Consider the following 16,851-nt stretch of genomic DNA (forward strand, 5'->3'; position numbering starts at 1 on the left):
CTTAGAGGAAATGCTTTCAGTTTTTCACTGTTGAGAATGATGTTTGCTGTGGGTTTGTCGTATATGGCCTTCATTATGTTGAGGTAGGTTCCCTCTATGCCCACTTTCTGGAGAGTTTTTATCATATATGGGTGTTGAATTTTGTCAAAAGCCTTTTCTGCATCTATTGAGATAATCATATTGTTTTTATTCTTCAGTTTGTTAATATGGTGTATCACACTGATTGGTTTACATATGTTGAAGAATCCTTGTATCATTGGGATAAATCCCACTTGATAATGGTGTATGATTCTTTTAATGTGTTGTTGGATTTGGTTAGCTAGTATTTTGTTGAGGATTTTTGCGTCTATGTTCATCAGTGATATTGACCTGTAATGTGTGTGTGTGTGTGTGTGTGTGTGTGTGTGTGTGTGTGTGTGTGTGATACCTTTGTCTGGTTTTGGTATCAGGGTGATGGTGGCCTCATAGAATGAGCTTCTGAGTGTTCCTTTGCAATTTTTTGGAATGGTTTCAGAAGGACATGTGTTAGCTCTTCTCTAAGTGTTTGATAGAATTCACCTGTGAAGCCATCTGGTCTTAGACTTTTGTTTGCTGGAAGTTTTTAAATCACTGTTTTAATTTCAGTACTTGTGATTGGACTGTTTATATTTTCTATTTCTTCCTGGTTCAGTCTTGGAGGGTTGTGTCTTTCTAAGAATTTGTCCATTTCTTCTAGGCTGTTCATTTTATTGGCATATAATTGCTTGTAGTAGTCTCTTATGATCCTTTGTATTTCTATGGTGTCAGTTTCAACTTCTTTTTATTTCTAGTTGTATTAATTTGAGTCCTCTCCCTTTTTTTTCTTCATGAGGCTGGCTAAAGGTTTATCAATTTTATTTATTTTCTCAAAGAACCAGCTTTTAGTTTCCTTGATCTTTGCTAAGTTATAAAGTGAGGCATAGCTTATAGTGGGAAATTGTCATTGGAAAAGCACAGCATGGAGACTTTTGTACTGTCTCCTACTCTTCTCCTGAATTAAGAATTTTTAGTGTATGTTGAGACCACAAAGTACTAATAGCTTGGTAAATACCAATAGCATTACTACTCTGTTCCACTCAGTAAATTTGTGGATACTTGGTAACTTTTTCTTACTTCACCACATAAGGCTAAGAATGAAAATAACCTGCATACTATTAAAAAAACCTGATTATGTCATTTTATTGACTTTGTGAAAAATGAACTATTTTATTTATTCACTTAGTTTTTGGAATTTTTAGGGGCTTACTACAATTTGAAAATGTAAGTTATGGAATTGAGCCCTTGGAGCCTTCGATTGGTTTTGAACATGTGATTTATCAAGTAAAACATAGGAATACAGGTGCTTCTTTATATGCTGAGAAGGATATTGAGTCAAGAGAAAAGCCCTATAAAATACAAAGTGTAGAGGTAAGTGATCAGTTGAGTAAGCTATATAGTTATTACTATGCAGCAATATAAAAATGTATTTTTTTCTGATAAAAAGTTATTAACATATGTATATGAGAGAGAGAAAGAGAGAGAGAGTGATACCAGAAACTCTATAACATATTGTAAGTCTTAAAACTAGTCATTCAGTTTTCCAGAACACCAAGATGGCATTTTCTGCTGTTAGTGGAATTTTTCCCTGTGATCCAGACCTTTGTTGTCTGCAGATGCTCTCCTTTCTCCATATCCATTATATCAAAGTTTTGATATAATAAACATAAGTGACATTCACATAAATTCACATAAAAATTCACATAAAATGAAGATACTTATCTAGGATGCTGAGAAGAATCACTAGTGTCTTTTAAGGCAACTGTCTCAGGGTAGGCCATTACATTTTCCTTATATCCTTATCCAGGGATGGAGAGACTGCTTCTACTGGCAAAGAAGACTCATCAGAATTTAGAAGTTTAGGGACTTTGCTGGTGGCACAGTAGTTAGGAACTGCCTGCCAATGCAGGGGACATGGTTTCAATCTCTCGTCTGGGAAGATCCCACATGCCATGGAGCAACTAAGCCCATGTGCCACAACTACTGAGCCTGTGCTCTAGAGCTCATGAGCCACAACTACTGAGCCCGTGTGCCACAGCTACTGAAGCCCGCATGCCTAGAGCCCATGCTCCACAACAGGAGAAGCCACCACAATGAGAAGCCCATGCACAACAACAAAGGGTAGCCCCCACTCGCCACAACTAGAGAAAGCCCGCGTGCAGCAACGAAGACCCAACACAGCCTAAATAAATAAATAAATAAATAAATAAATGTTTATTTATTTATTAAAGAAAAGAATTTAGGGATTTAGTGACCCCAGCTTCATCAGAGTTTCCCATATATGCTCATTCCAATTTTTAGGATCTTATTTCTTCCAGTAGACACCCTGTGAGGGTGGAAATTCAATTTGTGTTGTAGTTCATCCACTCACAAAATGAGATTCTGGGTTTGGTTTTTAACAATCTCAGCTCTGCACCAACAGTGGCTAAGGGTATCTTTCAGTAAAGACACTTCTCCAAGGAAACAGAACCAACAGAATATATGTATGTGTGTGTGTGTGTGTGTGTGTATACACACTATATATTTGATGTAAACACACACACACACACCCACACACACACAAAGAGAGGGAGAATGAGAGAATTTAGAGTAGACTGTAGACTAGCAGGCTGGAGACAAGGGAAGAGTTGTATTCAAGTCCAAAGGCAGTCAGCTGGAAGGATTCCTTCTTGCTTACAAGGTAGTCTTTGTTCTAATAAGACCTTCAACTAATCAGATGAGCTCCACACATATTATGAAGGGTAACCTACTCCACTAAAAGTCCACCAATTTAAATGTTTATCTTATCCAAAATCATTTTCACAGAGACATCCAGAATAATTTTTGAACAAAAATCTGGGCATTGTGGCCCAGGCAATTTCACAGAAATAATTAACCATCACACCAGGTTTACAAAATTTATTTAATATTTCCTCCAAAAGTTTTATTCTTTAATCTCTTACATTTCAATATATGATCCAATTTAATTTAATTTTTGTATGGAGTGAAGGAGGGCTCTAAATTCATCATTTTTCATATGCATATCTAGTTTTCCCAACACCATTTGTTGAAAAGACTCATGTTTGTTCCACTGAATCTTCATGGCCCTTTTTTTCAAAGATCAGTTGACCATAGATGTTAGGGATTATTTCTGCACTTGCAATAATACTCCATTGATCTTATGTCTATTCTTATGCCAGAGCCACACTTTTTACTACTATACCTTTGGAATAAGTTTTGGAATTAGTAAGTGTACATCCTTCAGTAATGTTCTTTTTCAAGATTGTTTTGGCTATTCTTGATACTATCAATCTCCAAATAAATTTTAAAATTCACTTATTTTCAATTCCCTAAAAAAATCAAGCTCGGATTCTGTTGATTCTGTAGATTAATCTTAGAAATATTGCCACTTAACAATATTAACTCGTCCTATCCATGAACATTGAGCAGCTTTTTGTTTTTAGGTCTTCTTTAATTTTTTACCACAATCTTTTGTATAGTTGTCTTCAAGTTGTCAGCCAAACTTCTTATGTTAAATTTATTTATACAAATGTTGTCATTTAAATGCTATTTCACATTTAAATTTTTATTTCAAATTTGGATTTCTCATTATTCATGTTCGGAAATTATTGACTTTTGTATACTGATTTCATATTCTGCAAACTTGTTTAAATTGGGTATTAGTTTTTTATTGTACTCTTTGTAGTTTTCTATGAGAAGATGATGTCATCTTAAATAAAGATTATGTTCTTCCTTTTCAATTATGATGCTTTTAACTTCTCTTTTATTGCCTACATGCCCTGGTTAGCATGGTATTGAATAGGTGAGAAGAATATCCTTGTCTTGGACCAATTTTAAGAAGAAAGTCCACCACTATTAAGTATAATGTTAATGGTGAAATAATATAAAAACTTTCTGAAATTTTCAACTCACTTTACTCTCTGATAAAATTCTCCTGCTTCACTTTCTATCTCACTTTCTCTGACTTTTCCTTATACACTCATGTTCTAGATAATGATATTTCTTGTGTTATGTCTCAGGTTTCTGTTTGTGTTGTATATTGTCTTGTATATTTTTCACGGCTTTATCTACTGTGATTTATAGATCTCCCACTCTTATTCCAAATTTTTTCTGAGTTATTGATGTTACATTGGACATAATGACTGCCCAAGTTAAACAAAATACACAAACACACACATTAACTATCTACCTACTTATCTATTTATCTATGTATATCGTCTATCATCTATCTATCTATCATCATCTTCATGTCCCTCTCACTTCCTGAATATTCTTACCAGTGGGCTTTGGTATCTTTAACTTTAACTTTTTAATCCAACTATATTGCAATTGGATCATTTAGTAGTGTTCTCCAATCTTCTTCCCTAGCTCCAATTCTTTAGTGTTTATTTGACCAAAGCAAACTTTCATGCAATTGATGTCAACTTTATATAGCACATTTCCAAGAAATTGGTTTTCTTTATTGGCTACTTTCGTTTACTAAATAAAATACCTTTTGAGGTCTTCTGAAATCTTAACACCTGCCCACCTTCCCAATATACAGATTTCTTGGCATTCTTTTATGCATCTTTGTCTTAAATTTTTAATTATTTTGCTAAAATGGACTATATCTTTTCCCCATGAAAGCTTATTGTCCAGTAAATAAATGAATAAATTAAAATCAACTAAATATCATCAATCCCTATCTCAAAGATGAAAATAAACAAGGATTACTTCAGGAAATGTAAGTCAACTAACACTTATGTTCCTTAAAACAAAGAAATAGCTTTGAATCCCTCAAACCATTAATATTTTGTTAGTTTCAATTAATATAAATGTTTATTTTTCTCCTCCAGTAAAGTTCCTTTCCTTGTTTAGGCACTTCAGTGAAACTTTGGAATCCTATAAGCAAAACTATCATGAAGCATTCGGTGCTTCCTTTTGGATGGAAATGAAAATAAACCAATTAGACCATAAGGGAATTTCATTTGCATTAAAAAAAAACAACAACAAACCCTCAAGTCTCCAAGGCTTTAAAATGGAATTTTTAAATGGAGAGAAAAATGAATGATCATTCACCCCTAAATTTGTCTTACTGACTTTATTGACTTTTTTTCCTTTAAATTACTGTAATCTTCACTTTTCTCTGCTAAATCCTAGATTTGTTTTTCTCTATTGCTCCTCTTTATGTTAAGGAAAATGGTTTAACTAAAATGTGATAGCTCTGAACTTTCAAAGGATTAAATACCAATGTAAAAAGAAAAAAATTCAGGCATTAAAATACGCATAATAAAAGTTTTCTCAATTTTTGAAATTTGATCCTCCTTTTCTGCTTCTATATATTTGTCCAGTGCCTATACATGGTATGCTATTTTAGTAACAAACTGTTTTGAGTCAACTGCATTACAGTCTTAAAGTGCCCACAAAGACTGTCTTCCAAGTTTTCCCTAGTGCATTCCTCCTAGGTTAACTTCATGTAAAAATAATGATGAACATAAGTAATATTTTATTAAACATAGTTACAACAATTATTACTTGTTGGCAGAGTGTAAGTCACACAGATCATAAGCCCATCGGGCCTCAGATTTGTGCCTAATTTAACCATTGTGGTCTAATTAAATGACATCAAAACCAGATTCCACATACTGAGATATCTATGGTGCAGTTTAAGAAACCCATTTTGTTTCTCTGTTGCTCACTTTTTTCTGCGGTGATTTATACAAGGATTAGCTTTATCCTTCAGATGAAACCCCACTCCTCTAAACACAGAGATGTGCCCCTACTCTTTCAAGGCCATAGATAAAATCATACAGCATAACAATGTATAATGGAATCATTAAACGAACATAAATACACACATAATGGCAAGTCAAGGGAAGAATTTCCTCAGGGAAAAGAATCATATGAGTAGCCCAGTACCAGTGAGAATATGGAGAATGGAAGGTAGAGGAAAGCTATTTTCTGAGTAAATTAAGTGATTGATCAGGTGCGAAAGACATGACAAAGGCAATATTCTGAAAATGATTTCTATTTTCATATAGAAAACTGAATTTTCAATGTTGAATTTGTGAAGTACTATATTACTTAAAATAATTAAATGATTCTTCAATTTTTATCTAAAGTTTGTGACTTTTTTTCAGCCACCTGCAGACTTCTCTCAGTATATAGAAATGCATGTTGTCGTTGAAAAAAATTTAGTAAGTATATTTTCACTTATTTGTCTTAATTTATATTAGCAATGGGAGGTTATAAAAAGTGTTGGAATAAATTTTTAACACAGGACAATAAATGATAATTTTTGCTTTATCTCTGCCTTAATGAATTTAAATTACTAGTATCAGTAGTAAATTGGAAATCAAATCTCTATTAGTTTATTTTTAATTTTATATAATTAACATATTAAAACATGTCACCTACAAAATAGTTTCTTAGTAATTTTTATTCATCATTCCCATACCCATAATGTCTAATAACCTTTGATCTTTTACTGTCTCCATAATTTTGCCTTTTTCAGAAGATCATATAGTTGAAATGTACAGTATGTAGTTGTTACAGATTGGCTTCTTTACCTTGGTAACATGCATTTAACTTTACTACATGCCTTATCATGGCTTGCGAGCTAATTTCTTTTAGTACTGAGTAATATTGCATTGTCTGTATGTACCACAGTTTATTTATCCATTCATCTACTAAAGGACATCTTGGTTGCTTCCAATTTTGAGATGAATCAAGCTGCTATTAACATCCATTCACAGGTTTTTGTATTGACATATTTTAAATCCTTTGGGTAAATATCAAGCAGCATGATTGCTGCATCATATGGTAACAGTATGTTTTTTTGTTGTTTGATTTTTTTGTGAGAAACTGCCAGACTGTCTTCCAAATTGCCTGTTTCATTTTGCATTCAGCACTTTAAATATATCATCCCCTTGTCTTCTGTCCTCTAAAGTTTTTGCTAAGAAATTGGCTAGTAATCTTATTATCACCCCTTTTATGTGGCTAGTTACTTTTCTCTTGCTGCCTTCAATATTAATATTCCCTTTAGGTTTTGACAGTTTGATTATAGTTTGTCTTGGTGTGGGTCTCTTTGGCTTTATCCTTCTTAGAATTTAAGCTTAAGGATTTGTGTGTTCATGTGGTTCATCAGATTTGGCAAGCTTTTGCCCATTATATCTTTAAATAATCTCTCTTCTTCTGGGATTCCCTTAAGTCATATATTGTTCTGCATAGTGGTATCCCACAAGTCCCTCCTTCTTTTTCTTTCTGGTTCTCAGACTCAATAATTTCAGTTATCCTATTCTCAAGTTTACTGCTTCTTTCTTCTGTCCCTTTAAATCTACTGTTGAATACTTCTACTCAATTTTCAGTTCAGTTATCACGTTTTTCAATGCCAGAATTTGTTTGGTTTCTTTTTATAATTTCTATATCTCTGTTGATATTTTCATTTTATTCATATATCATTTTCCTGACTTCCCTTCATTCTTTTTGTTTTCCTTTAGCTCTTTGAGCATATTTTAGACAGTTGTTTTAAAGACTTTGTCTAGTATGTCTCTATGTCCTCAGGAAGGGTTTCTGCCAATTATTTCCTTCGTTTAGGCCATGCATTTTTTCTTTGTTTGCCTTGTAACATAGACTGAATATTTCTGTTCCTCTAAAATTTATAATAATACATAGTGATGGTACTTGGAAGTGGAGCCTTTGGGAGTGGCTTAGGTCATGAAGATGGAGCCCTCATGAATGGGATTAGTGCCCTTATAAAAGAGAGGCCAGAGAGCTCCCTCACCTCTTCTACCATGTGAGGACAGAGCAGGAAGATGGCAAGATGGCCATCTCTGAACCAGGGAGCATGTTCTCATCAGACACAGGGTATGCTGGAAACCTAATCTTTAAATTTCCTGGCCTCCAGAACTGTGAGAAATAAATGTTTGTTGTTTGAGCACCCAGTCTATGGTGTTTTTGTTAGGGCAGCCCAAACTGACTAAGACACATTTTGATTTTTGTTGAAAATTCAGCATTTGATAAAATAACCAGGTGACACAGAAAACAGCCATTCAGGCACCTTCCAGACAGGTTAGAACATTGCAGATAAGGTCTTCTCTGCTCCACCTGGTATAAGGGAGGGAATTGGGAAATGGACTACCATTTCCTCCAGATTAAACCATGCCACACTGGGGAAGGGAATAGGGCATAGGGGAGTAAAAACACCACAAAATTTCCTATCATTTTTTTCTTGATTGGACATTTGTAGACCTTTGAATGTTTTCCTGAGGTTTTCTGGAGGCTCCAATGAGGTTATTTCAGCCAGTTTCTGGTTGTCTTTTGATGTTTCCAGAGAAAAATGAAGGCTTGGTGTTTTCTAGTTCTCCATTTTGCTGACTTCACTCCCCATGAAGGATATTTTTAATTATTTGTTGTCATCATTTTACAAAGGCTACTTTAAATCTTTGTCACATAATTCTACCGAGTGATGTACTTTGGTGTTGACATGTATTGACTGACTTTTCTCCCTCGAGTTGTGATTTTCCTGGTTCTTGGTATGGGAAATTGTTTTCAGTTGCTTTCTGGAAATTTTTACTATTACGTTACGCAACTCTTCATTCTACTTAAATCTTTTATCTTGTTCATTCAGACTCCTTAGTTGTAGCACATACGTCCTGACCAAGTTATATGGGTTGAATTCAATGACAAAAGTTCTCAGAGCCTTCGTAATGCTATTTTGGTCTTCTTGGTTCAGTCGCTGTTTCTGCGGGTCCCAGTGATACTTGCCTGTCCTGCCTGCAGGAGTGGAAGGACCTTCCCCTGTCTCCTTCTATTGCCTCTGAGTGGAATATTGTAGATGGTGGGCCTGTGCAGGTGGAAAGTGTCTCCCTGGTCCACCCAGTGCCAGTGGGACTCTAGTACTGTTTGTGCGGGTGGGAGTTACTTCCCAGGGTCATTGTGCCTAGTGTTTCTAGGTAGGTACAGGAGACATCAAGCCTGTGGGGGTGGAGATATTTTGTCTGAAGCGTTTCACTTTTCCCTGCTGATACTGCCAATAGGACCAAATGGCTGTTTCCTGATCCAGGACACCTGTTGTCTCAAGCTCGTTAATGAGAAGCTCCATGCTGTGGTGCAGAGGTTACTATTCTAGGCATCACAGTGTTAATGGGTTTCTCATTCCATTTCTACCTGGACTACTTTTTTGCCACTGGATGGGGTGTTGGGAATTGCTGAGAAGCTATGTTGTTCTTCCATTCCTAGCATACCTGTACAGGTACCTTCTTACTTCCACATTTTAGAGACTTCCTATGATTTTTTTGTTATATTATTTCAGGGTTTATACTTTTTTATAATTTTGACCAGCTTGGAGGAATAGGGAGAGATGAGTTTATACCACCCTTTCTTGAAATTTAAATTATTGTCTTTTGTGGGAATTCCTTGACGGCCCAGTGGTTAGGATGCAGGCTTTTTCACTGCCGGGGGCCCAGGTTCGATCCCTGGTTGGCGAACCAAGATCCCGCAAGCCACTTGGCCAAAAAAGAAAAAAAAAAAAAAGGGATAAATTACTGTCTTTTGCAAGTTTTTTAAAACTAATTTTAGAGAAGAAAAGACAAGACATTTATTGTTTTATACTTTGTTATTGCTAGTACTAATGTTCTTTATTATACTTATGTAGATATGAGTTACTGTTTTATGTCATCTTTTCAACTGAGAATTTCCTGATTATTATCATTTCTTGCCTTATTATTTCTGACAGAGCAGCTCTGCTATCACTGATTTCTCTCTCTCTGTCTCTCTCTCTTTAAAATTTGAAAATGGCTTTCTGTTGCCTTTACTTATGAAGAATAGTTTGCTTAGTATAGAATTCTCGATTGAGAGTATTTTGTGGTAGCACTTTGAATTTGTAACCCCACCTGGTCTCCATTGATTCTAATGAGAAGTCAGCTCTGAACCTTGCTGTGCTTCTCCTATAGGTGATGTACCACTTTTTTCTTCTCAGTATAAAGATTTTCTCCTTGTGGCTGTTGCCCAGTAACTACAACTATGATGTGTCTATGTGTGATTGTCTTTGATTTTATCTTACTTGAAACTTGATGAGCCTAAGTAATGCATAGATTAGTGATTTTCATTGTTTGGGAGTTTTTAGCTATTATTTACTCAAGTTTTGTATTTTTCTTTGTTTTGTTTTGTTTTGTTTTTTGATCATTTCTATCTCTCCTCTCCTTCTAAGATGCTCATTATGTAAATGTGTATTTGCTTCATGGTGTCAAACAGGTGTCTGAGATTCTGTTCACTTTACTTCTTTCTTGTTTTTCCTTTCTGTTCTTTATGTTGAATAATTTCTATTGATACATTATTATTTTCATTTATTCTTTCTGCTAGTGAGCTCATATAATTTTAGTTATTATATTTTCAACTCAAGTATCTAGTTCTTTTCTACAATTTTATAATTATTATTATTTTTTCTATTTCACTCAGGTTTATTGAGATATAATTGACATATAACTGTGTAAGTTTAATGTGTATGTGTTGACTTGATACATTTATAAATTACAAAATGATTATCACTGTAGTATCGGCTACCACGTCCATTCCATCACATAATTAATTTTCATTTCTCTTTTGTGGTGAGAACATTTAAGATCTACTCTCTTAGCAACATTCAAGTATATGATGCAGTGTTATTAGCCATCATCACCAAGCTGTACATTATAATGTATAATTTATATTCTTTACTGATACTCTCCTTTTCATGAGTCAATGTCATCATTCCTTTACTTCTTTAAACATGGTTCCTTTCAGTTCCATGTTTACTGTAGTTGCTTTAAAGTTTCGTGTGCTAAATCCAATAAGGTCTACCTCATAGTTTCTAATGACTGCATTTTCAAATATGTGGGTAACATTATTTTATTGTGCTTACTATTTTTTAAATTCTTGTTTCTACTTTTAAGCCAGGATTTTTGTGGTTGACCTTGGGTGAACATATCTTAGTGTTCAGCCAATGACTGGTCAGAGGCTATGCTCCAACATTTGAGCTAGTAGGCTTCTAACCTTTGCAAATGTTAGTTAGGGAAAGTATTCAATTTTCAAGTCAGGTAGGTTTTGATTTTTTTTGATTTTTATAGGACTTTCTCACATCTCCTCAGGTAGTAATGTTTCAAGTTCAGCCATGAACTTGTCGATATCTTAGACCCCTTTCAGTCTCTCCTGAGCATGAGTGTTAACCAGTGCATGAATGGAATATTCCAGACTATAAAGGATATATGGAAAGTTGTCAAGACCCGTTATGGCTATTATATCCCTCCCCCCAATTCCATGTTAGATTTCTGTCTTATCTTCTGGTCCGTTGCTTGAAATAACCAGTATCACAGCCTAAGTTTATCTGTGATGATGCCCTTCAATATTCATTTGCCACAGAGATCACTATTGTTTTTGACAGTATATCTGGGCACGTAGTTTTGCCCTGCTCTGCACCAAATCAAGTTATCCTCCTCTGATAGGGAAGTGTCTGGATTTTATGGCTTGACCTACCATGGTAGAATTACCACACAATACAATTTGAGATGTGGTTGGGGACAACCTCAGGTGAAATGTCACAGATTCCCACTGTTCTTACCATAGGATTAATAGTTTTTCTTTAATTAATATTTCTCATTTTAATGCCCTTGGTCAATTGCCAGAATCTTGAAATGTTTTTGAGATTTTTGTCTTTTATCATTGCTTATTGTGGAAAGGATTTGCAGACCTCATTATTTCACCATCTCAGGAGTCCCACTCTCTGTAATTAATTTTTTAATCCGCCTTAGTTTGTGAACTTTTCTTCTTATAGGTTTCACATATTTGCTAGGTATTTTATTTTACTGTGCTTGAAAATTAGATATTTTCATATATTCTTACTTCTATTCCTTGTTTTAGTCATTTATAGATTCCTGAGACAATTTTTGTTGCTCCATAACAAACTACTCCAAAATTTAGTGGCTTAAAAGGACAACTATTTATTTAGCTCACAATTCTTAAATATCCTCTGATCTCATTAAGATCTCCTTGTGCTGGACTGGCCTCACTTGTGTACTGTTAGTAAGCTACTGATTTTGCTTGGAGTTGGGTGGTCCACTGGGTGTCTCAGCTGGCATGTCTTATCTCTGCTTTCCAATGATATTCGTATCATAATAATGTTATTTTTGTACAAGTTTTTGTGTGGACATAAGCTTTTATTTCTATTAGGTAGATGCAAAAGGTGAGAGTTGCTGAGTTGTGTGGTAACTCACATTTTGAGACCCTAAAAAACAATTTTCACAATTATGTATTGCACCAGCAATGAACAAATGTATGAGTTCCAATTCCTCTAAATTCTCAACTCTGTTATTGTCTGTCTTTTGGACTTTAGCCATCCTGGTGGGTGTGAATTAATTTCTCACTGTGCTTTTGATTTGCATTCCCTATTGTGTAATGATGTTGAGAATATTTGCATTTTCTTATTAGCTATTAGCATATTTTATTTGAGAAATTATTTAAATTCTTTACACATATGTCATCGGGTGGTCTTTTTATTGTTGTAGCTAAGTATTCATTATATATTGTGGATGATAGACCCTTATCCAATATATGATTTGTAAATATTTTTATCCATTCTGTGGGTTATCTTTTCATTTTTTGATTGTGTCATTTGAAGCATAACATTTTAAAATTTTGAAAACATCAGTCTTTCTCCATTTAATGTTCTTACTCTCTCCAAATATCAATTGACCATAAGTGTCAGAATTTATTTCTAGAAATTGTTATTTTATTGATCTATAACTCTAATCGAATGGCAAAAGTACACTGCCTTGATCATTACAGCTTTGTAGTTAGTTTTCAAATTGGGGTGTATGAGTCTTCCAACTTTGTTCTTCTTATTTAAAATTTTTGCAGACATTCTGGATTCCTTTCACTTTCATATACATAATAAGGTAAACTTGCCAATTCCTGCAAAACAATGCTGGAATTTTAATAAGGATTATATTATTTCTGTAGATCAATTTGGAGATTATTGCCATCTTAACAATAATAGGTCTTCCAATCCATGAACACAGGTTCACTTTCCATTTATTTGTATCTTCTTTACTTTCTTTCAATGGTGTTTTGTAGTTTTCAGTGCGTGTTTTGTACTTCTTTTGTTAAATTTATTTTTTGGCATATTATCATTGTTTGATACTATCATAAATGGATTTATTTTCTTAATTTAATTTTAGATTGTTTATTGCTGGAGTATGGAAATGCAATTGATTTATATATTGATCTTGTATTCTCCAATTCTGCTGAAATCATTTATCAGTGCTAATGTGTTTTAGTGGTTGTCTTAGGATTTTTATATATACACATCTTTTTGTCTGTTAATAGAGTGTTTAACTTCTTTTTTTTCTACGTAGGTGCCTCTTGTTTCTTTTCCTTTACTAAGTGCTTAGGCTAGAGCCTCCAGTGAAAGCTGAGATAGTAGCAATGAGAACAGATATACTTATCTTTTTCCTGATCTAAGAGAAATAACACTTATTCTTTCACCATTAAGTGTGATGCTATCTGTGGTTTTTTAATAGATGTCCTTTATCAGGTTGAGGGAGCTCTCGTCTATCCCTAGTTTATTGAGCTTTTTTTTTTTTCTTTAGTCAAATGCTTCTTCTGTGTCTTTTGAAAGAATGTCCAGCTTCCCCAAAATCTGCAAACAATAAATGCTAGAGAGGGTGTGGAGAAAAGAGAACACTTTTGCACTGTTGGTGGGAATGTAAATTGATATAGCCACTATGGAAAAAAAAATAGAGCTACCATATGACCCAGCAATCCCACTACTGGGCATATACCCTGAGAAAACCATAATTCAAAAAGAGACATGTACCACAATGTTCACTGCAGCACTATTTACAATAGCCAGGACATGGAAGCAACCTAAATGTCCATTGACAGATGAATGGATAAAGATGTGGCACATGTATGTAATGGAATATTACTCAGCCATATAAAGAAATGAAATTGAGTTATTTGTAGTGAGGTGGATGGACCTAGAGTCTGTCATACAGAGTGAAGAGGAAAACAAATATCGTATGCTAACACATATATATGGAATCTAAAAAAAAAAAGGTTCTGATGAACGTAGGGACAGGACAGGAATAAAGACGCAGATGTAGAGAGTGAAACTGAGGACACAGGGGGTGGGGAGGGGAAGCTGGGACAAAGTGAAAGAGTAGCATTGACATAAATACACTACCAAATGTAAAATAGATAGCTAGTGGGAAGCAGCTGCATAGCACAGGGAGATCAGCTCAGCACTTTGTGACCACCTAGAGGGATGGGACAGGGAGGGTGGGAGGGAGATGCAAGAGGGAGGGGACATGGGGATATATGTATACGTATAACTGATTCACTTTGTTATACAGCAGAAACTAACACAGCGTTGTTAAACAATTATACTCCAGTAAAGATGTAAAAAGGAAAAAAAAGAATCATGTGGGTTTTGGTCATTATGTTCCTTATTCTATAATGTTTTGAAATACATCTATTGGTTTTTAGACGTTAAGCCAAGCTTGTATTTCTGAGATAAATCCCACTTGGTCGTGGTGTCTAATTCTTTTTATGTGTTGCATAAATTGGTTAGTTTTCTGATTAGGATTTTTACAGTAATATTCATGAGGAATGTAGTTTGTTTTGGACTTTTATTTTCTTGTTATGTCTCTTCTGGTTTTCGTATCGGGGTAATACTGCCCTTATTGAATGAATAGAAATGGATTCCCTCCGATTTTATAGGAGAATTTGTAACGAATTGGTGTTAATTCTTCTCTAAATGTTTGATTGGATTCACCAATAAAGACTTCTAGAACTAGGTTTTTCTCTGTGGGAATTTTTTAAATGCATATTTAATCTTTTTGCTTGTTACATATTCTGTTTCTTCTTGAGTCAGTTTCAGTATCTGTTTATTATAAGAAATCATTCATTTCATCTAAGTTATCTAAATTGTTGCCACACTATTTTTCACAGTGTTCATTTACAAGGCTAGTTATTTCTCTGTGGTTAGTGACTGTAACCTTTCTTTTATCCTGAATTAATAATTTTTGTTTTGTTAATATATGTTGTTTTTTATATTCATATTTCAATCATTTTGCTCTGATTTTTATTAATTTCTTCCATTTCCTTCCTTTGAGCTCTCTGCTTTTCTTTCACTAATTTCCTAAGTGGAAATTAGTTATTTGAGATGGTGCTTCTATATTTTAATATAGCTATTTCCTATAAGTTGCCTTCTGAGCACTGCTTTAGCTGAATACCATAAATTTTACTATGTTGTATTAGTATTTTCTAATTTCCCTGTGATTTCTTCTTTGATTATTGGTTATTTATAATCTATTGTTTAATTTCCACATACTTTGAATTTCTCAACTTTCTTTCTGTTGTTTATTTTTTATTTATTTTTTGTGGTCAGAGAGCAATTGTGTATTTTTTAATTGTATTAACTCATTTGGAGCTTATCCTATAACCTTGTATATAGTCTATTCCTAGATCATGTTCCATGAGCACTTGAGAAGCACATGTTGTGACATTTTGGGGTGGAATATTCTATAAATATCTGTTGGTTTAGGGTTTAGTTTTAGTCTCCTATATCTGTGTTGAGTTTTTGACCAGTTATTCTACTACTGAAATTGTGTACTTAAATCTCCAAACATTATTGTTGAATTTTCTATTTCTCCCTTCACTTGTGCATTTTGTAGTTTGTGTAATTTTTAGGCTCAGTTCTTAGATGCATATAATGTTTATAGTTTTATGTCTTCCTGATAGACATCCCAGTCCTTGAAAATGTACTATGTCTTCTGTAACAATATTTTTTCTTTTGGCCATGCCGCACGGCATGCAGAATCTTAGTTCCCCGACCAGGGATCAAACAGTGCTCCCTGCAGTGGAAGTATGGAGTTTTAACCACTGGACCACCAGGAACATTCCTTCTGTAACAATTTATATTTAATTGTTTTTTTTTCCATAATCAAGTCTGTCAGTCTCTGATGTTTGCTTGGATTATTTAATATACTCATTAATTTTTTTGGTGGGCGGTCTTTCAAATCAACTGAATAGCTAATCCATTTTTTAAGGGCAGCACAGCATACCATTGTATTTATATACCATGATTTATTCATTTATTCTATTATTGTTGAGTATTCACTTTGTTTCCAGTTTTTTAAATGTTGCTTTGTCACTATAAATAATGCTACATGAAGTATCCTTAGTCATGAGTTCTTATACCTTGGGAATTTAATCTCTGTGAAAGTAGGTCACCAGGAGTATGGATGATGGGTCAAAGGATATGTATGTAGTTTAATTTTAATAGATATTGTTCATTGCTTTGTAAAAAGGCTGTAGCTTTTCGCATCTCCAAGGTAAAACTGAAAGTAGTATTTTCCTCTCATACCTGCCAACGATTAGTTTTATATTTCTCTTTAATTTTTGTCAGCCAGCGGGTATAAAATTATATCTCATTGTAATTTTAACTTCCATTCCTTAACTGAGAATTAATTTGAACATCATTTAATGTTTACTGGCCACTAGTATTTTCTTTTCACTGAACTGACAACTTAATCCTTTTGCTCATTTTATTAATGGTTGTTTGCCTTCTTGCCAACTTGTAAGAAAACTTTGAATATTAAAAATATTCATGCTTTGTTCATTATCCACCCAATGTGAAGGAGCATATCACCTGTTTTCTTCTAGGTGTTTTATGGTTTCAGGTCTTGCATTCAAGTCTTTAATACATTTTGGATTATTTTTTTGTGTATGGTGTAAGATAGTAGTCCAGTTTCATTCTTTTGCATGTGTTGTACAGTTTTC

General features: G+C 34.1%; 1 protein-coding gene across 3 annotated transcripts in view; it reads left to right on the forward strand.

Moving 5' to 3' along the window:
• The window catches only part of LOC103073643 (disintegrin and metalloproteinase domain-containing protein 2-like), a 95,409-nt gene that overhangs the window by 33,925 nt on the left and 44,633 nt on the right, over positions 1-16,851 (forward strand). For 2 of the 3 annotated variants that reach the window (XM_007450160.1, XM_007450162.1), the window contains 2 exons: positions 1,257-1,425; positions 6,174-6,230. In XM_007450160.1, coding sequence (XP_007450222.1) covers positions 1,257-1,425; positions 6,174-6,230 — 226 coding nt within the window. The remainder of the gene's footprint in view (positions 1-1,256; positions 1,426-6,173; positions 6,231-16,851) is intronic. The other variant, XM_007450161.1, reaches the window with a different exon arrangement.

This window comes from Lipotes vexillifer, unplaced genomic scaffold, assembly GCF_000442215.2.
Source record: "Lipotes vexillifer unplaced genomic scaffold, Lipotes_vexillifer_v1.1 scaffold2519, whole genome shotgun sequence".
In the NCBI taxonomy this organism is placed as follows: domain Eukaryota; kingdom Metazoa; phylum Chordata; class Mammalia; order Artiodactyla; family Lipotidae; genus Lipotes; species Lipotes vexillifer.